This window comes from Canis lupus, chromosome 18 (genome assembly GCF_011100685.1).
Source record: "Canis lupus familiaris isolate Mischka breed German Shepherd chromosome 18, alternate assembly UU_Cfam_GSD_1.0, whole genome shotgun sequence".
In the NCBI taxonomy this organism is placed as follows: domain Eukaryota; kingdom Metazoa; phylum Chordata; class Mammalia; order Carnivora; family Canidae; genus Canis; species Canis lupus.
Genome location: NC_049239.1, coordinates 51,478,013 through 51,501,637, shown reverse-complemented (window position 1 = coordinate 51,501,637; position 23,625 = coordinate 51,478,013). Strand labels below are relative to the sequence as shown.

Below are 23,625 nucleotides of genomic sequence, written 5' to 3'. Positions count from 1 at the left end.
CGGGTGGCTCAGCGGTTTAGTGCCACCTTCCGCCCAGGGTGTGATCCTGGAGACCCCGGACTCCCTGCATGGAGCCTACTTCTCCCTCTGCCTGTGTCTCTGCCTCTCTCTGTGTCTCTCATGAATGAATAAATAAAATCTTTTAAAAAAAAGAAAAAAAGAAAGAAGCCCACCATGACGAATTGTGGACTGACAGTGACAACTGTGGATTCAACAAAAGTTCTTTTTAAAAGGGCTATTTTGGGGGGAAATCCCTGTGTGGCTCAGTGGTTTAACACCTGTCTTCGGCCCAGGGTATGATCCTGAGTCTTGGGATCGAGTCCCACATCAGGCTCCCTGCATGGAGCCTGCTTCTCCCTTACCTGTCTTTGCCTCTCTCTCTGTGTGTCTTTCATGAATAAATAAATAAATAATTTTAAATGGCTATTTTGAAAAAATAAATAAAAGGGCTATTTTGAATATTATGATTCTGACTTTGGGGGAACTAAGTGGAAGGAGTCAGGTAAAATTCCTTAAAAAAAAAGTATATTGACTTAAAAAAAAAGCAAGTTCCCAGGGAGGTGGGCATTTTCTAATCAGAGACATGGCTATCATTATGGACTGGCTCTGTCATAGAGGTGAAGATCACAGAATCTATCTGGGTTCAAACCTCCACTCCCTAACTTGGTCAAATAGGGTGGATGGCTTGACACAAGGCACCTGGGCAAGTGACTTCAGCTTCCTTATCTGCAAATCATGATAAGAGGGGCACTCACTGCGTGGGGGTTTTTATGGACCTCAAGTGGGTAAAGACATGTAAAGCCCTTAGGATAAGATGAGGCGTACAATCATTCACTAGTATTTTCATTATGATTTGGCACCAAACCCTACTCCCATTCATAGTGGCCGGGGCACCAGAACAGGAATCCCATCTGGAAAGCATCTTATTCCTTGGGCTTTGAGCTGCTTGGGAGGTGACTCCACTAAATGCCTAATGCAGGAAGTGAAAGGTGGCCAGATGGGTGCTGGTACCTACTGAAACTCAGTAGGTGTTGTTTCTGCCCCTCTTCAACCTTAGCCCCAGTCTGTACCAATAATGTTTGAAAAACATTACACTGAGCCCCTGGCGCTGAACTCCAGAGTGTCCTGGACTCCTGGAGCCCCAGACTAGTGTGGGAGCGAGCAGGTGAACATTTTCAAATGCAGTGATGAGCACTGATACAGAGATCTGCCCTGAGATCAATCCTGCTCCCAAAACTGCGACTCTCAGCTTCTGCCTGAGGATCTCTGAGCCCAAACCCAGTCCCTCCTGCCAAATGCACACCTCTAAGGAAGGTGTCCAGACTTTGGAGCACAAGTTGGGAAAGTAGGACCCAGCCCTAACAATTCAGGTGACAGCCTGTGCTTCTGCCTCTGGGAAACAGTCTTCATGGGTAAGATACAGCAAAAGTCCCACCAGCCCCTGTAAAGACTGGCAGGGCCTGCTTCAGCTCACAGAGGACGCCTGGGGTCTTCCAAATAGGACAGAGGACACATGCCAGGGATCTGCTGTCTTTCCGTGGGGGGCAAATATTTGCCGAGGTGGCCGATATCGGAATAACACAAACATTTAATAAAATTTTAAAAACACTTTATTTATTCATGAGAGGCACAGACATAGGTAGAGAAAGAAGCGGGCTCATGCGGGGAACCCTATGTGGGACTCGATCCCAGGAACCTGGGACACGCCCTGGACCCAAGGCAGGCGCTCAACCGCTGAGCCACCGGGGCGGGGCGTCCCTACTTTTAATAAATTAAGCAAGTTATTTATTGAGCTCTAATGAGCTTTGGGAGAGAAGCCAGGCTTCGCGGTGGCTGCAAGCCCGGGAGCCGACGTTAGGTGGCGCCAAAGGCCGATCATCCGCGCCTCCTGCCAGGCCCTCGAAGTCCTCTGAGCTCCCTCCAAGGAACCTGCCATCTAGACGACGGGAAACCGCGAGGAGGGAGGGAGACAGGGGCCCAGAGCCGGGTCCAGGAGCATCCTGGTCAGGGACAAGGAGTGCGCATCCACGCTAGTCTGAGCAAGTTCAGAAGGCGCTGAGCGACTTTGGGAGTCTCGGGTCCCGGAATCCCGAGTAGGTGGACCCAGAGGTGGGCGCGCCCGTGCATTCACCGTAGGTGGAGCCTGAGGGGAGAGGGCAGGTTGCGCTCTCAGCGTGGGCGCTCTGCGTAGGTGGGACTTAAGGGGTCGCCAGGGGTGGGGCTTGTGGGCATTCCTAGCGGGGGGACCCGGGGCCTCCGAGGGTGGGCCATGGCTCCAGCGTGAAGGGAAAGTGTCAGCTGGACGTGGGCGGAGCTCTTTCTCCCAGCGAGGCGGGCCTGGGCCCCGCCCCTGCGGTTCGACCCGCTCAGTGGGCGGGACTTGTGACTAGGGGCGGAGCCTACAGAGGCCCTTAAGGGGGACCCGTAACCGCCTGGAAGGCGGAATCTGCAGCTCTCCCGGACACAGAGGGAGTCTCTGCGGGATTCCCTGTGCTCGTGAACCGGGGCTCCGCCTCCGAGGGGGGTGGAGTCGGTGTTTCTGTCCCGCGGGGCACGCAACGCGGCGTGAGAAGAAAGTGCAAACCTCGGGCGGAGTTTATACCTCCTAGAAGCGGGACGAACTGCCGGCCCGCCCTGCCAGCGCCCTAATTGCGAGCCGCCCTGGGGAGGCGGGGCTTGTGGCTGGTGGGCGGGGCCACGGTTACCGCCTCGGCCGGCGCGGAGCTGGGAGAGCAGAGGGGCGGGGCAGTGGGTCCGCGAGAATCTCCGAGCTGGCAGGGGGCGAGGCCTAGCTTTGGCGGGCGGGGCCTCCGAGGAGCTCCCGAGGGGGCACTTTGACAGCAGTGGGTGGGCGTGGCGCACGGTTAGGCGGGACCGGTCTGACCGCGACGGCCGCGGGAGGCGGGCGGGGTCCGCGCCCGGAGGAGTAGGGCTCCGAGAGTCAGTAGGCGGAGCCTAAGGCAGCTCCGGGTCTGGGCGGACCCGGCTGGGCGCAGGCGGGGGTTCTGCCCTGGGAGGCCGTCTGTTTAGGCCCGCACGCAGCTCCGCATCTGTTGCTCATTACAGAATGACAAAGAGCCGGCTCTGGGCCCCCTTCCCCACTCCCTTTCCCTCCCTCCGACATCAGTGCATTTAACTCTTTCCTGCCCTTAGGACGCTCGGGATCCCCGGCCCAGCGTCACAGGAGGGAGCTCCAGTCTGTCCCATCCTGGCAGGCTTTGTCACCCCCAGGCTGCGTCCACACCTCCTTCTCAGACCCAGGCCTCTGGGCCACCCCGCGACCCTACTCTCATGCTTTGAATATCTGCAGCAGCATCTCCGAGGTTAAAAAAACTTGGGCAGGATCTGGCGGGGCGTCTGGTTTGAGTTAGGGGAACAGGAGAGCAAGGACCGGGGGCGGTGCATAGCGTTCCCTCCACCCCCTCATCGGCCCCGGTTCGTCCCCAGTTCTGGCCCCTCCTCTACCGGTCCTCCGGTGTCCTGCCCAGGCCCAGGCCCCGGGGCCAGAGGGTGGCATAAGGCACTCGGTAGGGAAGGGGTCTCTAGGCCACCCCTCCTCTCCTGCCTGGGTGGTCATGGTGGTTCTGCTCCGTTCTAATTAGAGGCCCCTTGGAGACTGCAACTGAAAAATTACAGAGGCAATGGGAACCCAAGCCTCCCGGCCCAGGTCCCGCCTCTCCTGGTCCCCAAGGCAGTGAACCCAGGATGAAGAAGTTTGCCAGGTTCCCCCAGGCTGTGATCTTTGACCATCCCCTTTCAGGATTCATAGGACACCTCAACATTGAGCAACTTGCTCAAGCTCTGGTCTCCTAGGTCTCTCTGTCCCAGCACCACCCACACAGAGAAGGGCAAAATGTGGCCCAGGCCTGGCTCAGAATCCTGCCAAAGGAGTTGGATATGGGATATCTCTCCCAGGTTCCATGGTCTCCCCATTTTAGCCTGCTAGGCAGTGACTCTCACTTCCTTCCCAGAGCACGGAGGAGGGGCACCTTCGGAGCACCTCCAAACCAGAGGAGTGGCAGAACCCTTAAGTGCTGGGCCCCAGCTGCCAATGCAGGCAGCCTGTGGGGTAGGATGGCAAGTACCAGAGGACAGTCATAAGCTCACCCACTAGACACCCTTCACTCCCCAGAATCACCAGATCCAGAGCTTAATTTTGACTCCTAAATCCCAGTTTGGCTCCGGTTCAGCAGAAGCCCTCATTCTAGAATCCTCCCCCATATTCAGCCCCACTTTCTTGGAGTTTTGGTAAAAAGAGGAACAAATATGAAACTCCCCATGCCAAACCTCCCACTCCTGCGCTTGCTGTGTGACCTGAGGCAAAGCTCTGCCCTCTCTGGCCTCCTGTTTACTCAAGAATCTGAAGCATACCTCCCTTAAAAGGGTCTTACCTTATTTCCTTGGAGCCCAGACAAGCTGAAGGAAGATCCCCTCTTTTTTGCTGAGTCCTCCCAGACCCTCCCCTCAGACATCAATGGGGGTCAGGAGCTTTGGGTGAGGTTGGCACCCCGTTTATTGGAGAAGACCCCAGCACCCACCCCCTGAGGTCCTGGGGGCCTCGGCGTCTCCTCTGTTGTGAGTGCTGGGCCGGGGAGCAGAGTTCCCAAGAGTGAAGTCTGGTAGTTGACTGAGAGAGGAGCCTGGCTAGGCCCGGGGGAGCAGGAAGCCCTCTGTCCAGCTGGGCAACCCCCATGGGTCCCTGGTGCAGCCTGGGCCATGTGTCCAACGCATGCCCCTTCCCCCCACCCCGCAGAGGAGGGGCTGCGCCCCATCACACGCTGGTTCTGCAGGTCTGCACCCCTGTGAGGCTGCCCCGGTGGGGCATTGATTCTGTTGGGCCCTTGCTCCCAGCGTGGGTGACCCAGCGATAGCAGTCGGTAACTCTCTTGTTGGGTGCATGGGGGCCACAGCGGGTGCAGTACACGATGCCCAGTGCGAGTAGGACCACCAAGAAGACACATGTTGGCACCAGGAGTGCCACCAGCAGCCACCGGTCATCCCTCCGGCTGTGACCTGCCATACTGGCCTCCCCCAGGGCTGTGGGGGCTGCTGAGGGCAGCCATGGGGCCACCTTGGAATCATGGGCACCCTCCCTTGGGACTTGTGAGGGTTTGGAATGGGGGTATGTAGGGCTGGTTAGTGAGGTATGGTTAGTGGGGCTCCCAGGGGGCTCTGAGGTGAGGGTAGTGTGGAGGCCTGGGGGCTGGGTGGCAGCAGGCACAGGGACTTGGTGGGCAGGGAGCACAGGAGGTCTGGGAGTAGTGGTCAGAGGGGGCTGGACAGTTGAGGTAAGGGGAAGGTGGGTGGCCTGGCCTTTGAGGTCCAGGACATCTGGGGTTACAAGGGATTGATGGGTATTGGGAGTGGCAACCGGAGGAGTGTGGTTAGCAGGGATTTGAGGCAGATGAGCGGTGGCCTGGGTATCAGTGACCTGGGTGTCTGGAAACACAGGGGACTGATGGCCAGGGGACAGTTGAGGGTGTTTGGTGGAGATAACTGGGGGCTGGTGGGCAGGGGGCCATGCTGGGTGAGTGGCAGAGATAATGGGGGGTTGGTAGGCAGAGGACAGATCCGGATGGTTGGCTGAGATCATGGGGAACTGGTGGTCAGGAGGCAAAGCTGGATGCTTGTCAGGGATCATGGGGGGCTCAGGGGCAGGGGCCAGGGGTGGGCGTGTGGCAGAGATGATAGAGGGTCGGTGGGCAGAAGGCAATGTGGGGCGTGTGGCAGAGACCACCACGGGTCGGGTGACAGAGAGCACTGAGGAGTGGTAGGGGACCCTGGGAGCACTAAGTGGGGGTGGCCAGGTGGGGTCCAGGTAGGGCATCTGATGCTCTCTGTCCTCTGGGAAACTGGGTCTATAGGCCAGGCCAAAGTCGGGTGGCTGCGTGGCCTCCATCCATGGGATCCCAGGCACCTCCGTCCAGCTACCATCAAAGGTCTCCCAGGCCTCATGTTCATCCTCTTCATCATCCCCGTCATCCAGCAGCTCATCCCCGAGGTCCTGCGAAGCCCGAGCACCCATGGCCCCCGCGGGGCTGCAGCTGATGCCGTCAGCCTCAAGCTCGTGGCCCTCCCTGCAGTAGCACTCAAAGCCACCGACATAGTTGACACACATCTGCTGGCACACGCCGGCGATCTGGCACTCATCTGTGTCCACGCAGCGGTGCGGCTCATCCTCGGCTGGCCGGAAACCCAGGCGACAGTGGCAGCTGTAGCCCTGTGGCCCACCAGGCTCACACTGTTGCTCACACGGGGCGTGGGCACAGGGGTCCTCGCAGCTTTGCCCGTCCGCTGCCAGCCGGAAGCCCTCGGTGCAGCGACAGGAAACACGACCGTCCACCTCCTCCACACACTCGTGTTCGCAGCCTCCGTTGTCCGGGCCACAGCCGGTACCTGGGCACAAGGGCCCGGCCCGAGACCAGCCCACGCCCCCCTCAGGCTGCTTCACACAGAGCAGGGAGGCTTCTCTGCCAGCCTGGCACGGCACAGCAGCCACGGAGCCGAAGGGCAGCCACTCAAACTCGGTGGAGACCAGGTGGAAGGGCGTGGTGTAGACCGCCGGGCCCGCCTGGCCCGCCTCACCCAGCAACGCTGGGCAGGAGCCCTCGAAGCCGAACTGGCACAGGTAGCCGTCGACGGCCAGCGTGCACGAGCCCTCGAGCCAGCGATGCTCACCGCTCGCCTCGAGGGCAGCGCAGCGCTGGGCCGGGCACGGCGCCCCCGTGGCCGGCTGCGCCCAGTTGGTGAAGGCCGTGTCCTGGTCTCCCGTGGTCCACGTGAAGCCGCGCAGCGGGCGCTGTGGTTGGCATTGCCGGGCCTGCCGCTGCAGGCCGATCCACAGCAGCCGGCTGGCGGGGCCGGGGCCCACCAGGCTGTCCACGCGTTGGGCTTCCTCGGGGGTCCGCGGCGTGGCCAGGTCGCCCCCCAACTCGCGGCAGGCCCGCCAGGCTTCCAGGAAGGTGCGGCGCCGAGGGAAGAGCGCGTAGCAGCTGCCCGGGCCACAGACGGCCCGGGGCTCGGCCGCCCAGGGGGCCTGGCCCAGGGTGGGCGCCGCGGCCGCCCAGGCCAGCAGCAGGCGCAGCAGCATCGCGATGCCCCCCAACTGGCCCGGGGCCGGCCCGCGGCCGCTCTTGACAGGGGGAGGGACCGGGGCCTCCGGCAGGCGGGCCGGGGGCGGGCCAGGGCTGGGCTCAGGCCTTGTAAGGAGTGGGCTGGGGCCGCTGCCAGCTCCCTGCTCCCGCTCCCCCGGGGCCGCCGGAGCAGGAAGCAGTCGGGCGGGGGGCAGAGGTGGGGGATGCTGGAGGGTAGGGGTTGGGGGAGGCGCAGCCCGCTCCCTGGGAGTCCAGAAGAGGGGGAAACGCCTGTCCCGGATGCTGGAGGACCCTCAGAATATCCCGGCAGTCCGGGGCTCTTGGCAGTGGGGTGAGGTCCCCTCCCAGAGACTCGCCCGAGATCCAGTCGAGACACACCAACCTCATCACACTTGTGAACTGTCGCAGGGCCCAACTGCTCATCATATATGTGGAAACATGCTCTGTCTCATGCCCCTCACAGCACACACATGTACGTGTGCTCCTCTCCCCACTGGAGAGCACCCTCACAACACTGTCCCATCATCCCAGATTTGTACATACTCTGGCATGCTAGCCCTCTTAGCTACACATACATAGGTGGTGTGGCATCTACGTGCCCTAACACGAGACACCCCTCACGTTCACGTGCAGGTCCTGCATGGGAACCACCTTGATCACGCAGGCACCAGGCATGGGCATCATCAAACCCTCATTTATAAACTAAACTCCTGCCCCAACCTCCTCCCATCCCCAAGCTTCCTGGCTCCAGCTGGACCGGGTGTGTGGGGGGGAAGGAGGAGGAGCAGGGGGCTGCCCTCCCTTCACCTCTGCTCAGCCTGGGGCCCTGGGAACCTGGGCTTAGAGGGGGAGGAGGCAGCCCCCAAACAGGAAATGCTTCTCTGGGCTCCTGCAGCAGAAGGGCAGGGTGCATGGGGGAGGGGATGGGGTGGGGGACTCGGCTGCACTCAGGGTGAGCAGGGCTGACTGGGAGGGAACTGACTGGTGAGAGGCCATGTATGGGCATGAAGCTCACAATGACACATACATGTGTATGTGACACAGGCGTCACATGTGTGGAGCCTTCCCTGCCTCCAGAGTCTGCTGCATGGGCCTGGCCAGGGTCCTCTTCCCGCCCCTCTTGGAGGCCTCTGGAGGTTTGTGCACTGAGCCCATCATCCAGGATGGTCCCCGGGGAGCTGGCTGTCAGATTAACCCGTGAACACCCACTGTACTCTTAGCAGAAGTTTGAGCCAGGGATGGGCACATGGAAGAGAGGTTCTGCCCCTCAGTGCTCTGCCACTGATGTGCTGTGTGACTGCTGGGAAGTCACTGACCCTCTCTGGGTCTCTGTTTTTCTTATCTACAAAATGGGGTAATATGTCAGGGCCTTTAGGCTCAGCAGGGCTATCGAATCACAGCATTCAGTGTTTGCAAATGTGCTTTGTCAGCTACAAAGCATGAGGCAAATGTTCCTTAGTCTTCTGAGCAAATCTTCTGGGTCGGGGGTGGGGACCGGGCAGCTTTACTAATCACCTTACAGTGCCAGGGCTAGCCCTGCAGATATGGCCAGCTCCCCTGAAAACCAGGGCTTTTGAAGCACTTACTATATGCCTAGAAGGTTGTTCTTGAAAGGTCTACATCTCTGAAACGTATAGAATTATCCCCCTTCTCATGAGAGGAAAGTCAATCCTCATGAGAGGAAGGCAGGTCATCCTTCCCTTGGCTCAGGCCCAAAGCCTTGAGATCATCTTTGACTTCTCTTTCTCCCACACCCGACATCCAATCTCTCAGCAAATCCTGTTGGCTTCACCTTTGGAGTAGATCCACAATCTGACTGTTTCTCACCACCTTCTTTGCCACCCACCTCTGGCCTATGCCACTGGCCCCTTCCATCTGGATCCTTGCAACAGCCTCTCCTCTGGTCGTTGTCTTGCCTTCTCCATCCTGCCAGAGGGATCCCTTTAAAGCCCAAGACAGATCTGGTTACTCCCCTGCTCAGAACCCTCTGGGCCCCCAACGCACTCAGAAGACAGGCCAACGTCTTGGCCGTGACTTCCAGGCTGCTGTGGTCTGCCCCCAGACTTCTTACCCCACTCCCACTCACTCCTGCTCCAACTCCTCTGGCCTGTGGCTGTATGTGAAACTCACCAGGTCCACGTCTGTATCTTACAGGGACTGCGTTCTATGTTGTAAGATGTTCAGCAGTATCCCCGCCTTCTACCTCGATGCCAGTAGCATCCCTCCAGTTGGGACGATCAAAAATGTCTCCAGACATTGCCTAATGTTATGTCCACCCCCACCCCCCACCCCTGCCCCGGGGACTACATCACCCCCAGTGGAGAACTCTTGCTCTAGCAGCCTGTGAGCTCCATGAGGGCAGCGTCATTGTCTTGTTCCCTACTGTATCCCCAGAGCCTGGAAAGAGCCCTGCCCAGAGATGCTGCTCAGTAGGGTTTGTCTAATGAATGAATGAGACTCAGGTAAGTGAAGAACCTGGCCCAGGGCCATGCTGGGGAAACTGGGATACCCACCTACTCCCCACACCTGCCCAGCCTTCCCCAGAAGTCACGTCAATTCAGAACAGGGAGATCCCTGGAAATCAGGAAACCTTTTTGCAGGTAGGGACACTGAGGCCCAGGGAATCTCAGAACTGGTCTGTGGCACGGCTGGAACTGGAGTGAAAGCTGCCTGCCTCTTGTTCCAGTTCTCTTTTTGCCGTGGTGTCCCCAAGGAGCCATCAGGCAGGGTCTGAGAGTTCGGCATGGCATCAAGACGTGAGGATGGGGGAGGCGGGACAGGAAGAAGGCAGAGCCTAGACAAAGTGCTGAGGTGGGGGAGCTCCAAGATGTGTCTGGAGACTACAAAGGACTCCACTGGGTCTGGAGTGAGGGACATCTAGAGAGAAAGTAAGTGAAGAGAGAATGTCAGAAAGGGGGTAGAAGCTTGGCTTGGAAGGCAGTAAGCTACCCCTAGAAGACTGGCCTCCATCGTGGGGACCACGGGAAAGAGGTATGATGGGAGTTCCCTGTGGCTGGTGTGTGGTGGGTGGAGGGGGGACAGGAGGCCAGGGACCAGTTAGGAGGTTGTTGCAATAGTCTGGGAGAGGGGAGGGAGCTGGCTGGAGAGCCGGGCAGCAGGGCGGGCCGGGCTGGGGGAGGCAGCCTCTGGAGGCTCCTTAGGGGCTGGCCAGAGCCTGATCCAAGGGTGTGGCGGGCCCAGTCATGATTCGGGCAATGGCCTGTGCTGGGGCGTCTGAGGGGAGGCTGTAAGCCGTCTGGCGAGTAGGCAGGTCAGAGCAGAGGTCAGGACTCCAGCCTCAGTTAGGGTGAGGGGTTGGGTGGCGGGCAAGAGAAGCAGGAGGAAGAGGCTCAAAGGCCAAATTCCAGATGATCTGGCTGGGCTGACGTGCAAGTAGAGGGACTGCAGGGTCAGGAGGGGGCGGGGGTAGAGATTGAGTGGAGCACCTCTGACCCCAACAAAACTAAGGGTTTTGTGGGTGGAAAATGAGGCTTGGAGCCACACCTGGATGCCTGGCATTCCCCTGCCCCCATGAGTTGGGAGAGGTGGAGTTGAGGCGGCCTAAGAACTTCCTACCCTAGTCAGGACAGTGACACAGTGCGCACAGTGTCAGGGATGGGATCTGGGTTGAGGAGACAGAGGGGGACTGGTTGTGGTCTTACTGTTTCTGCAGTCGCATTCGGTCTGGCTCATTTTGCTTCCCCCATAGTGCAGAGAAGATGCTAACTGTGCAGTAAATGCTTGGAGGATGGTGGGTGGATAGATAGATGGATGCCTGCATGGGTGAGTGCATGAGTGCGTGCATGGGTGGGAGGGTGGTGAGAGGTAGGAGAGTGGGGGGACCTTGGGTAGGTGGACCAACGGATAATGGGTGGATGGATGTAAGGAGTAAGTGGGCGGGTGGATAGATGGCTAAGTGTATGGGTGTGTGGATGAGAAGGTGTTTAGAGGCATTTGGATACCGGGATTCAGGCAGAAGTGCTAATTCACAGTGAGCCACGCTGCGATGGGTGGTGTGCAGAATGCGACTCTGTAGATCCGTGGGGTGCAGTCCAGTGGGGGGAGGCAGGACCGCCAAGAGGACCGCTGGCAGGGATCACATGTGATGCTTCCTCGTTACCACAATCTGTTTTCTCTGTTGGGGCCTGAGGCCACGGTGTCTTCCTAGCAGGGGTGGAGACAGCTCGGGACACCAAGCTCTCCCGGCAGTGTGGGTGAGGAGGCTGGAGTCCTCTGCTCTGATCATGGCCTTTATGGGGAGAGCTCACCTCAAAACGGGCTTGAAAACAGAAGCCCACTTCCCCAGAAGGAGCCTTGTGTTCCAGCTACTGGGACAAGCCAGACAGTGGTTTTGGATGCAATGTGTGGGCCCGTGGGGGTGGGGTGGGGGTGAAGGCGGCCTGCAGAGGGGTTGGCCCGAAGAGAGCCCCATGGAACAGCCAGGATGGGGGGGTTGAGTACGATTAGGGGGCGCCCCCTGGGCAGGCGTCCTAGAACCTTGGCACAGTTTGCTGCTGAGCCAGCACATTGCTTTGTGTGCAAATCACCTCCTTTCCTCCTTTTTCTTTTGTCCCCATCCCCCTACCTCCCTCCATTTCTAAATTCTTCCCAAACCACCCAGCCTGCAGGCTGTCAGGGAGGAAAGGCCAACTAGTGGGCAGGAGGCGCCTGGTTTTGGGTGGGAGCCGCAGGAGGGGAGGTGGGAGGGGTCCCAGGGCAGGAGTGGGAAGGGAGGGCAGTGTGGGGGGAGGGCAGTGATTCTGGCCTCCTTCTCCTCCCCACGTGCTGGGGCCGCACCCTCTGTGCTTCTGGATGGGAGAGACCGCAGGAAGGGGGGTGGTGCTGGGGACCGGAGACGAGACGGGTGGGAGAGACACTTGGGGAAGGTGGGGTCCAGGAAGAAGGGATCCAGGGCCCCCCGGGGAGTAAGGGATTCCGACAGCTGGAGGGTGCTGGGAGGTGGACTTCACCTTGGAGAGAGACTGGGTATGCTGGTGGGTGTACCTGGGTGTCGTACATGAACGCGTGCACATGAGTGTGTATGCTCGCGTGGGGCTGGCATGGCTGAGGGTGTCCACAGCTGTGTGTGTCCCCATGGGCCCACAGCTGTGAGGGGAGACCCTGGGTGGCCCAGCCTGGGCACAGCTGGAGCCCCAGTCCCTCTCCTGGCAGATACCTGACCTGAACATCTGGCCACATCTGCCCACAAGGATGGGAGTCCTGGAGCCCACCTCGGAGCTAGAAGGGCCCAGCTGTTCTGCTCGGTGTGCTCACAGCTCAGAGAGGGACAGGGCTTGCCCCGGGTCACAGGGGAGGCAGAGCAGGAGCTACGCGAGTTTGGGGTTCCCAGGAGGGGCTGGCTTCCTGGCCGTCCTCTGCTGCTCCCTGGCTGTGAGGCTTCGTGGAGAGCCTGTGAGGCTGCCCTGACCTGGCTGCAGCCGCCTCATCTGTGGGAGAGGTGACTACGGGTGAGGCCTGTGTGCTCCCCGAGGCATCTGGGAGAAGCCTGGTACCTAGGGTGACCGACCTGCCCCAGTTTGCTGAGGACTCTCCCTGTGTCAGCACTGGAAGTCCCAGATGCTGGGAACCATCCTGGCCCCCGAGCAAACAAGGATGGTTTTGCTGTGTCACCAGGAATGTTTCTTTCTTTCTTTTCTTTTTTTTTTTTTAAGATTTTATTTATCCATGAGAGACACAGAGAGAGGCAGAGACACAGGCAGAGGGAGAGGGAGAAGCAGGCTCCCTGCAGGGGAGCGCGATGTGGGACCCGATGTGGGACCCGATGTGGGACCCGATGTGGGACCCGATGTGGGACCCGATGTGGGACCCGATCCCAGGTCTCCAGGATTACACCCTGGGCCGAAGGCAGGCGCTAAACCACTGAGCCACCCGGGGATCCGGGGATCCGCATGGAATGTTTCTTTTTCCACCGAGTCCTTCCCACTGCTACCCCAGTGGCAGCATCCCGCACCTGGAACTTGCCCTCTTCTTCCTGTCCTCTCGCTGTCCCAGGGACCTCTGGAGTCTCACTGTCCTTCACACTGTTTCCGGTGCTGTTCCCTCTCTGTTCCCTCTCTGTCACAGGCATCTCCAGTGCGGCAGTCACTCTCTGGGGTCCCTCTGTCTCCTCTCCCGTCCCTAGGATTATCACCTTATTGGTTTCTCCAGTCTGTCTCTCTGTTCTCTGCCCACTTCTGGATCATCCCTCTCTGCCTCTGGCGTCTGCCTCCCTGTCTCCCCATTCCTGTTCCAGTCTCTGGCTCCCCACCTTCCCTGGGTGGTCCAGGCCTCCCTCCTCTCTCCCGGCACGCACCCCCAGGGCTGGCTAGGGTGGGAGCCAGGTCTGGGGGCTATGACCAGGCCGGGAAGGGGAAAGCAAGCAGACATGATATTTATGTTAGGACTTCAAAGTGGAGCAGAGCCTGAGGCAGGCTTGGTGGGGGCCAGTGTGGGTAGGAGAGGGGAGGAGGGTAGTAGCAAAAGCTCAGGCCCCTCCCTGGTGAGGGTCTCCTTGTGGACACTTATCTCCCCCATGGGACACAGACCTACAGTGGGGACAGAACAGGCTATTTTGGTGCAGAGTTCCAAGAAAGGCACTTCCTGTGCATGCGTGCACGCACGCGTGCGCACACAGACACACACACCCTCCTGCCTCCAGCCCCATCCTTTCTTCCTGTCACCCTGCAGGAGCAGCTGGATCCTCTGAGCATCAGCCCAGCCAGGGAGGCAGGGGGCTCAGGAGGTGGCAGGAGCAGAGAGCTCCATCTCAGCAGGAAAACAGCCCTGGCGCTGGGACAGCTGTGTGTTCTCCGCTTTCTGGCAGAGGCCTCGCCTGGCAGGGCAGTGAGGGTCTGTAACCCTATCAGCCCCGACTGGGCCAGCCCCGTCCAGCCCTTCAGGGCCTCTGGGGTCCACCCCAGCTGCCTGCTTGAGGGCCTAAGGAGCCGTGAAGGTCACCCCACCCTTGCCCCCCACCCTTGGCCTAACCCTTGCTAAAGACACCCAGCTGCTGGGGCTGGGAAGGCTTGGGGTCAGGGGCCCAGGCCCTAGTGGGGAGGGCGGGAGGGGCTGATTGTCTCATCCTGCAGCTCAGCTCTGCGTCCTAAGCCCCTCCCAGGAGCCAGACCAAGCAGACACCCCTCATGCTGGGCCATCCCTCATGAAGCCCACTCCCATACTAGAGGCCTGCTCTGGACTCAAGATGCTTTCTAGTGTGAAGCCCACCCAGGCCCCCAAAGCCCCAGCCCCTGGGTCATTACCCTCACCCTCCCAGATCCTCCCCAGGCGCTTCCCGTGAATCACTCAGGCTGGAATCTGATGAGCTCAGGCCTCCCCGCCCAGTACTGCCGGCCTCTGCCTCCTTCCTGGCCAGTGGGCTTGCCACACCCCCCACAGGGGTCTTCTCAGCAACTCACAGCCCCCACCAGGGTCCACCATGGACTGGAATGGCTGAGTGTGGCAGGGATAGGCCAGGGCTGGAGTGAGATTAGTCAGAATAAGGGCTTGGACCTCGGGCAGCCCAGGTGGCTCAGCGGTTTAGCGCCGCCTACAGCCCGGGGCGTGATCCTGGAGACCAGGATGGAGTCCCACGTCAGGCTCCCTGCATGGAGCCTGCTTCTCCCATATTACTAAATAAATAAAACCTTTAAAAAAAAAAAAAAAAAGGGCTTGGACCTCTTCTGCATGATCAGAAGTATCAAAGTCTGCATGCGTGTGTGTGTGTGTGTGTGTGTGTGTACACTTCCTATGCCCGTGCAGAGTGAGAAGGAAGCCCACGTGCCGTGTCTGAGTGGGGGGACTTGGCTGTGGCAGTGGCAGTGCTACACGGGTAGGTGTGTGTTATGGAATCCCTGTGTGGCAGTCATCACATGTCTCTGTGTCAGCCTGTTCCCATGTATGTGTGTCAGGGAGTCACGTTCTGAACCACGGTGGCAGGGAGGGTGTTGAGGGAATGTCTCTGCGTTTGCAGATCTAAGGGTGTCTGTAGGGTGGGGCTCAGAGGAGCGGCCTATGTGTGTCACTGTGTCCCATCCCGCAGGCCACGAATGGCTAACAGTCTCCTGGTGTTCCTGCCGTTCTGAGTGTTCCTGTTAAGGCCGGGGCTGCCTAGGTGTTCGGTACATGACCGTGGCATGCAAGGTGCCACACCTTCTGCGCACAAACATGAGTCAGGATGTTTCTGTATTCAATCGGGGAGGGGGTTGGTGAACACGGATCACAAGACCACAGCAGGGTTAAATGCTCTGTGACGGTGGTGGGTGTCAAGGACTACCTTTCTCCCCAGCCTCCCAGGGCCCCTCTCAGGCCACCCAGCTCTCCTTCCCAACCTCTGTTGGCAGGACCCCTGGGGGATGGCCCCCGGCGCCCCCGCCCCTCTCCCCCGGCCTGGCACCAGGCTGAGCGCCTGGGGGTCCCCGGAAGGAGGCCGGCAATGGCCTGGGAACGGGTGTGCTCGCCCCCTGGCGGCAGCAATGGAGGATGCGCCGCCGCCTCCCCAGGAATTCGGAGGAACTGTTTAGGCTGCGTCTTCCTCCATCAATCATTACACGTACATGGACTGAGTGCCAGTTCCGGGCCAGGCATTGTTCTAGGCGCCCGAGATTTGGAGGCGAACAAGGCTGACTTGGCTCTGACCTAGTGGGGAAGACAGACCGGGAGCTGCGGTGACTCTAGGGGTGATGAGAGCAACATTTCCAAGCCAGGAAAGGACTTGGCTGCTGCTTGAGAGCGAAACTCTGCCTTCCAGCCCTGCTCTGCAGCAGTGGGTGCTGGGCAAGGTGCGGCACCTCTTGGTGACTTCCTCTTCCAAAAGGCCAAAGGTGGGAGGCAGCGTCAGGAAGGGGCAGTCCTGAACCTCAATGCACACACAGGGCGTGCTGTTCTTGCCAGATCACACTCATTCCCTCTGCCTGGGGCTGGGGGTGCTTGGTGCTTGGTCCATTAGGACGCAGGAGAGTATTGCTGAGAGGATGAGTAAATGAGTGCTTCTGCGTTGGAGGATTGCAGAATCCGAAGCTCCACAGAACTTGGCAACCCAGCTCTTTGCCCTTTACTAAACTACTTGCCCTGAGCAAGCCTGTTTCCTCATCTGTAAAATGGGGATAGGTCAGTCTTATATTGGCCTACCATCGCCTGCCCTGCTCAGAGTCCCAGCCCCTGTATGGTGACCCTTGATCATGTTGAGTTATTCGGCCTCGGCCCCTGACCAAGCAGAATGTCTTGAGAAGATAAACTAAAAGGCTCAGTAGCAAGCAGGCCCTGGTAGTGCTCTGATGAGCCACTGTGAGGAGTGTGCTGAATTCCCAGAGCCAGAAATTGGGACTGAGCACAGCTAGGGGGTTAGGAAAGGGCTTGCAGAGGCCCCTAAGGAAGGGGCTCAGAAGCCTCTGCCAGCCCCAGTTCCCATGACATGAGCTCCACATCTGGCCCTGGGGTTCTACGTCTTCCTCTGGAACTGAACTTGAGGCATCCTGTGTTTGGTTCCCAGAACCCAGGCCTCCCTTAACCTCCCAGCTCCCCACCTCACTGCCCTTCACTCTTATTTATCAAACTCAAATCAGGGGACAACATTTATTGAGTGTCTCCGTAGTGCCCAGTGCTGTGCAAGGCACTGAGGTGTGGGCATGGGATGGGGAGGGAGGACATACAAAAGGGGAGACTCCCTATCAGCAAAAAGCGTGGAGTGGTGGGTGAATATGGGGTGGGAAGAGCTGCTGGTGGCCCAGTGAAAAATTTGGGAGCCCTGCACCCAAATCTGTATCTGGACTGTCTGAAATCCCAACGTCCAGGATTTCTCTCTTCCGGTTGTCATTGTCTGTCTGACATGCGGGCTGATGTCCTTTTGTGCTCAGCACTGAGGGAGACTGGCTGGGGTCCTCCTTCCACCAGGGCCAGGTGGATAGTGATCCCCATGGAGTTAGCGTCCCCCAGATCCCCGATTCCAAGGGAGCTGAGGGCCCACAGCACCGGCCCCTGCCCCGACCCCTGGTTGCCTGGTGGCTGCCAGAGTACGGAGCCTATGACCACCTAACTCTGTGGGGCCCTGGAGCCGCCCTCGCCCCTCTGAATTACCCACTCTGCCACTTCCTGGGCTACATGCACCCTCTTGTGGTCGTTACTGGCATCTTCTTTGCTCCGATTTGCTCCCAGCTCTGCCCCTCCCCCCCACTTTGGGGCTGTAGGGCATTAGGGTTAATTTATTGGTGACTTAGACTAAAGGGTGTCTTTGGAACCTGACACCTGGTTTGGGTGGGGAACCCTTAATGGCTGACTGCAATCAATATCTCAGGAGTCACTTCCCCAAACCTCAGTGTGTAATAAACTGTGCCCAGCCTCCCGTGAAGCTCTTGTGAGGCCCAGAAGAGGCTAAGTGCAGAGAAAATAGTTTCCAAGCACCCTTCCATTTGAGAAGCCTGTCTCCCCTGTTCAAGTCCCCTGGGCTGCCAGAGTGTCTAGCAGGACTTCCCATCTTGAGGATGGACTGGGGTCTGGGTGATCCTCCGGCTGGGATCTCAAGGATCTCCTCTAGAATCACAGACAAGAGCCTTCAGTGAATGCACACAACAGACCCTCAGAGGGGGTGTTGCTAATAGCACACCCCCACCCTCTCCTTCCCTCTAGTCTGAGCTCTGCTTTGCATCAGAACCATCCATTTGACTCCTGGAGGACTTCTGGGAGAAGGCAGGACAGCAACAGCACCCCCTCTTTCTAGGTGAGGACACTGGAAGACTGGCATTGCTAGTCTTCCAGGTGGGCTAAGGCCAGACTGGGCTCTGAGCCCTTGTGGGGTCCCTGAATCCTCCTGACACCCAAAAGCAGGTGAAGCCTTCTGGAGCCTTGAAGCCCCAAGCCAGGAGGGGCTGCCAGCACAGCGCCTCTGCCCCACTGCTGCCACTGCCAGAGGCTGGGCCCCTATTGGGTTTGTCCCTTGCCGGCACTCTGGCTACTAAAGGCTGGTTGGCCTCCACCTGGGAGGGAAGGGCAAGAGGCAAAGAGCCTTAACCCTTGGTGTGGGGTCCCTCAGATCCCCTCAGCTTTATTCCAGTGTTCCATTATAGCCAGTCCAGGCACCACCCCTGCAGGTGTGATCACAGAGATGAGTATCAGACAGAGGGTGGCACGCCCAGGAGTGGCCTGGGGTGGGGAAGCCTGAGAGGGGTGGGCCTGAGAGGCATTCCCAGCAGGCTGAGTTTTACATCCCAAATGACCGGTCTGGCCCCTTCCAGCTACTCCTCTGCTGCCTCAGCCTCTGGCCCCCCTGGCTGAGCAGGGCCCTCCCTGGCCTGGCCCATACCTCCCTCGGCCCTTTCAGTAATTGTCTCAGACTCTCCTCTGCTGTCCTCGGGACTGGCTTTGACCTTGAAGGCCCCATCTCCCTGGCGCGCCCCCGCCTCCTCCCTGTCCCCTGCCTCTGGCTGCCCACTGCTGGCCTCTGGCGTAGCCCTAGGTGTGGCCTCCTGGGCCTCAGGCTGCTCTGCCCTGCGATAGACCAGGTAGCTGGTTGTGGGAAGCCTGTGGGCCAGGGCTCCAGGGGGCAGGCAGTGGTAGCCCTGCTCCTTGTATAGGAAGAGGCGAAATGTGTCAGGCTGGGTCACTCGGAACTTGGTGGCACAGAGCTGGCTCAGGGTGGCAATCGAGGCCCCTGGGGGCACTGCCAGGGTCTTGGAGGTACAGCCGCTGCTGGGGTCCTGATAGGCTACTCGGAGGAGGTGCTGTGTAGAAGGAAAGGAAGAGTTCGATCCTGCCTGGCATATATCTGGCTGCAAAGCCTGAGGTCCCAGGGTAGGCTCTTTGGGGACAGGGTGGGGTGGTATAAATCCAGTGGTAGAGCCAAGAGACAAAAGCTGTTTGGACAAGGTGAGTTTCAAGCTGGGCTCAGAGGAAAGGAGAGACCTGCCTTGGCTAGCGGCTGGAAGGGTGGCCCCAGCAGGTCTCTAGAGCCCAACAACCAGACTCAGAGCCTACCTAAGGCTAAGCCTGGGCCCTAAGCACATATACTGTGTCAACTCGTTTAATCCGCACATTGACCCCAGGAGGCAAATACTGTAACCTCATTTTATAGATGGGGAAGCCAAGGCACAAAGAGGTTACATAACTTGCCCAAGCTCCTGCAAACAGAAAGTAGCAGAGCCAGGATTTGAACCTGGCATCTGGCTACGGGGTGTGAACTCTTAACAAAGACTAGGAAGGGTCCCTTGACTGGATGGAGAGGAGGGTAGGGGGAGCATGGGCTGGGAGCCTCACTCCACGGGAGGGCAGAGCCCCAGGTGGAGGCCAGAAGTCAGGATGTGGGGCTTGAGCTTGCCACCATGTCATACCTCAGTTTCCTCAGTCTGTAAGATGGGCATATACTAATGGTCCCAATTTGGAGTTTCTATGAAGCTGCAGGGCTGAGCCCCTAGAGTCACAGAGCATGGTGCTGGCACACAGAATGCACCCTCTCGAGAAAGGCTAGGGTTTGAGGTTTGGTCCCCATAGGGTGCCATGTCTATGACAGGGTGATATAGGACTAGCTTCTCCCTTGTTGGGTCTCACTAGGGGAAGGGGGAGACTGTGCAGGGTGATGCCAAACCCCCCCTTCTGCTCTGTGCTGGGGCTGGGCAGCTCAGCAGATGGGGTGGACGCCCTATTACCTGGAAGCTGTGGGTGGCAGGCAGGCGGCGCTGCTCCCAGAGGCTGAGGGAGCGCTGTAGCTCCTGTGACGGGCTCAGGGGGACGGTGTGGGCCTGGTCCAGGCCACTCAGCAGGGCCAGGCTGGCCGATAGGCTGGTCAGGTAGTAACCGCCTAGGACACAAGGGGAAGAATGCAGCTCAGGCTAGGGGTAGGTGACACTTCGCCACCCCCCACCACTTAATGGGGACCGTGCAGCCCCTGAGGCAGCCTGGTCCCACACAGGCAGGTGGAGGAGCTTCCTCACCCTCTCCGGTGAGCAGGGTGGGCTCCAGCAGTTCTGACATGTACTCAGCCTCCAGCAGCAGCTCAGGAAGGTCGCACTGGGCCAGGACGAGGCTTAGCAGTGGGAGGAACTCATCTGCCCCCGCGCCCTCCCCTGTGGGGTGACAGGGGAGGAAGCTTCAGACTCCTCTGGGGCCCCAGGGTCAGAGTCCACTCCTTGTCTCAGAGAGGGACCCTTTCCTCCACCTGCTGAGCCTTGGGTGAAGTGGTCTCTATGGCAACCACAGACAGAGGCTGGGGAGAGGGTGCTCTACTCTCTGGGCCTCAGCTGTACCATCTGTGAGATGGGAGTGTTGGGCTCACTTTTCCCCCTGCTGTGCCATTCTGGAGTCTCAGTGGGAGGCTGCCTCTGCCGCAGCACGGGGCTGGCTGGTAGTGGGAGGAGGGGGCATACCCGCCTGGGTCCTCAGGGCTGTGTAGAGCAGCTGGCAAGCCTGCAGGAGCCGCTTGACCTGGGCACTGGGTGAGTAGGCATGGAGCAGCTGCAGCAGCTTCTGGTGCACCTGCTCCATTTCTACCGGGGAGGGCAGGCTCACATGGGACCCGAAGGCTCCAGGGCCCTGGGCCCGGGCCAGGCGGAGGCCTTCAGCCAGGCGGCCCAGGGAGCCATTGGCAGAAAGCCGGTGGCGCAGGCGGGAGGCCAGGATGGGCCGGAGAGGTTTGAGCACGGAGCGGTGCAGCGACTTCTCCAAGATGTGCTCTGAGGAGGAGAGGCGGGCAGGGTCAAGGGGAGCAGGGCGCAAGTGGGGGCCAGCGTCCCCGGGAGGGGGGTGCAGCCAGAGGGGGAGAGAGATGAAAAGGAGGAGGAATCTCTGGGTGAGACGGGAGAATAGTGGGAGAGAGGTGGGGAGCGCGAAGAGCTGGAATTACAGACTCTGGGGCTGAGCCCGTGGAGCCCGGGGCCAGGGTCTCACCCAGTCTCTCGGGCGGCAGCAGCTTCTCAGGGCCCAGCTCTGTGCTCAGCATGGCCCGAGCCCGGCTCAGCGCCTCTCGGACATCCTGCAGCTCCCGGGGCTCAGGGCCAGCCCGCACCTGGGTCAGGAGGTCCTGCACCAGCTGGCCCACAGCCGTCTGTCGGTCCTGCATCAGAGCTGTGGCCACCCGGCCCACCTGCCGCTCAGGCGCCAGCAGGGAGCAGAAGGCCGCGCTCATGGACCGCAGCAGGGGCCTCCGGTGGCCCAGGCGGGGTGAGGTTGCTGGGCTTCCGTGGGCCCTGGGCGCCCCCTCCTCTTCCGAGCTGCTGGGGGAGCCGCAGTCTACCTCCCGGAGGGAGGGTAGGGGTGGGAGGCTGGGGCTGGCGCCCCCTGGCACACAGTACCCCACTGAGCTCTCCCTTCGCAGAAGCTGGCGAGGGGGTAACCTGTCTGTCTCGCTGGGGGCTGCACCTGGCAGAATGGGGACCGGGGGAGGTGGCACAGCGGGTGGAGACAGAGGGCTAGAGGTCTCCGTGGACACACGCACTTTGAAGCTCCTCTTGAATTTCTCCCGCTTGGTGGGGCCCAGGTCCCCTGGGAACAGGGGATTGAAGAAGCACAGGGCGGCTCCCGTACCCTGGTCCAGCTCTTGTGGGGGCCGGGGCTTCAGCCGGGGCAGCAGCTGGTCTTCAGATGGGCCCTGCTGAGCCCTGGTGTTGAGGGAGGAGCTCCAGAACTCTAGGGAAGAGAAACCAATTGGGGCCTCGGGGAGGTTTGGGGAGTTGTGCCCAAATGAGGGAAAGGCACTGACTCAGGCCTTGCATCCACGTGCCTTCCTTTCCTTCTTGGCCTCGGCTTGTCCATCTGTGCAATGGGTAGCAGAAGAGCCCTTACCAATGCCCAGATGGGAGATGGCTTCCAGTTCCTTGTGGGTGGCTGCCTGGCAGATGGCTCTGGGGAGCTGCAGTGGGAGGAGGAGGATGTCTCTGAGGCCAGAGAGAGAAACAGAAAGCCAGGGGTGAGGGATGCTCAGGGCACTGGGGGCTGACAGAACCTGCAGAGGTTGGGAGGACAGGATGTCCCAGGGACCTGGGACCAACGGACACCAGGCACCCTGCAGCCAGGCTTACCGGGTATGGCAGTAGGCGCAGATGAGCTGGACCAGGTCTGGGAACATGAGTTCTGAGCCCTCCAAGGAGACGCCTGAGGGACGGGAAGTGCGGTTGTTCTCCAGAAAACACCCCTGTGCCCGGCCCGGACTGCTTCCAGCCCCTTCCCCCCAGGCCAGTCCTGCTCACCCCCAGGGCTCTCCTGGATGTAGTGGCTAGAGACAAAGGAGGGGCCACTGGCCTCGGGCAGCCGCACGCACAGGGCCTGGCACCCGCGAGTGTTAGATTTCCGCACAAGGAACATCTGCAAGGGACAGGGGTCGGAGGCTCGGGACCTCGGTGTCCAGCCTTCCCCCCCCCCGCCGCCCCGCCTCCGTCGGCTAGTCCCAGGATCAGGGGCCAGACTCACCCCCGGGGGCTCGGTCCTCAGCACATGCAGAGCAGCCGCCGCGCTGGCCCGCAGCTGCAGCCACACGGGCCGCGTGAGCAGCAAGCGCTCCCGCAGGCTCACGGTGCGCCCGGGCCGCTGGGGCCCAACTGTCTGCCACCCACCGGCCCCGGGCACGTCATACAGTGGGTCCTGGGCTGGCCTAAAGGGCGGGCACCAGATCTGAGCAGGGGCCCAGGGGGTGGGACCCTTGCCCAACCCTTTCCCCCCACCTCTGCCCTGGGACAGACCCTGCTCTGCCATCCCTCCCTGTCCCACGGGGCTGCCCTTCCAACTTCACTAACTTTTCTCTCTCCGGGTGCCCAGGTGTGAAGTTGGAGAGGCTGGGGGCTCCAAGAGGTCCAGCCCCTGGCTCCCCAGGGGTTTCCATGGCTGGGAGCTCCTTTGGTTTCTCCCGGTTTCTCCCAGGACTCAGGAAGAGAATCCAGCCCCCAAGGCAAGAGCGCTCACATTCCCAGCAGTGAGTAACACTTCCTGAGGGCGGTTCGCCCTGTCACGCCCCGCCAGTTAACTCTTGTGTGTCCCCTTAGCCCGGGCAGTGCCCGCTTCCTCCGTGTTCAGGCCCAGCCTCAGGGAGCAAGGGTCCTCTCCGTGCAGTGCCACTCCACGAGCCCCGGCTGTGGGGCTGCCACCTCCACACAGCGCATCCTGAAGCCTCGCCAGCCTCCTCGAGGCACACGAGCAGGCGGGAAGGGGTTAAGCTGGGCCCATCTGGGTCCCACAGGCCCAAGTTTGCCCATGGGGCACCTTTAATTAAGTTTGTGGTCAACTGCTCATTTGTGTGCCCTCCCCGCCCCCCGTCAGCCCAGTGGGAGGGCACCCCCTACTGGTCACAGATGACTCATTCTCGAGCCTAACTTGGGTTTTGGATTTTCGGTTGCCATGGAGAAAGGATGCTGTGTCTCCTTGGAAACTAACCCCTTTGCTTAACTGAGGTTCTGGGGGTGGTTCTAACACTTGGCGCTAAATGGGATGGGGGTGGGGGAGTTTGGTTGTGAGGTCGTCAGCACATGGTGCTGCTGCCAGCTGCCTCCTACACTCCCAGGCCCCGCCAGCCTGCCTTACCAATCTGCCAAGTGACTGGGGCAGGTGCAGACATGACCCA

General features: G+C 60.1%; 2 protein-coding genes across 3 annotated transcripts; both read right to left on the bottom strand.

Annotated features, from left to right (window-relative positions):
- Positions 1–4,489: 4,489 nt before the first annotated feature.
- CD248 (CD248 molecule) lies at positions 4,490–7,093 on the bottom strand. Its single transcript, XM_038563844.1, has one exon. It carries the CDS (start codon positions 7,088–7,090, stop codon positions 4,772–4,774), a length of 2,319 nt encoding a protein of 772 aa, XP_038419772.1. The 5' UTR covers positions 7,091–7,093; the 3' UTR covers positions 4,490–4,771.
- An 8,376-nt stretch (positions 7,094–15,469) lies between these two features.
- RIN1 (Ras and Rab interactor 1) lies at positions 15,470–23,408 on the bottom strand. 2 transcript variants are annotated; one of them, XM_038563839.1, is made up of 10 exons: positions 22,805–23,408; positions 22,482–22,662; positions 22,262–22,376; positions 22,094–22,166; positions 21,858–21,949; positions 20,964–21,701; positions 20,444–20,749; positions 20,012–20,143; positions 19,727–19,878; positions 15,470–15,728 (listed from the first exon to the last, which is right to left on the bottom strand). In XM_038563839.1, the coding sequence occupies exons 1-10, from the start codon at positions 22,888–22,890 to the stop codon at positions 15,630–15,632; spliced, it is 1,974 nt and encodes a 657-aa protein (XP_038419767.1). In that variant the 5' UTR covers positions 22,891–23,408; the 3' UTR covers positions 15,470–15,629. The 2 variants fall into 2 exon arrangements, with proteins under 2 accessions (XP_038419767.1, XP_038419766.1); XM_038563838.1 differs by lacking the exon at positions 15,470–15,728 and adding an exon at positions 16,651–18,805 and having other exon boundaries at positions 22,805–23,398.
- Between the last annotated feature and the right edge of the window lie 217 nt (positions 23,409–23,625).

Bases quoted from the DNA above. Each gene is read 5' to 3' on its own strand.
- CD248 (XM_038563844.1), bottom strand. From the start codon at position 7,090: ATGCTGCTGCGCCTGCTGCTGGCCTGGGCGGCCGCGGCGCCCACCCTG.
- RIN1 (XM_038563838.1), bottom strand. From the start codon at position 22,890: ATGGAAACCCCTGGGGAGCCAGGGGCTGGACCTCTTGGAGCCCCCAGC. The intron at 22,377-22,481 runs GTGAGTCTGGCC...TGTCCCTTGCAG, and splicing joins TGAGGACCGAGCCCCCGGGG to ATGTTCCTTGTGCGGAAATC. The intron at 21,702-21,857 runs GTAAGGGCTCTT...TCTCTTCCCTAG, and splicing joins CATCTCCCATCTGGGCATTG to AGTTCTGGAGCTCCTCCCTC.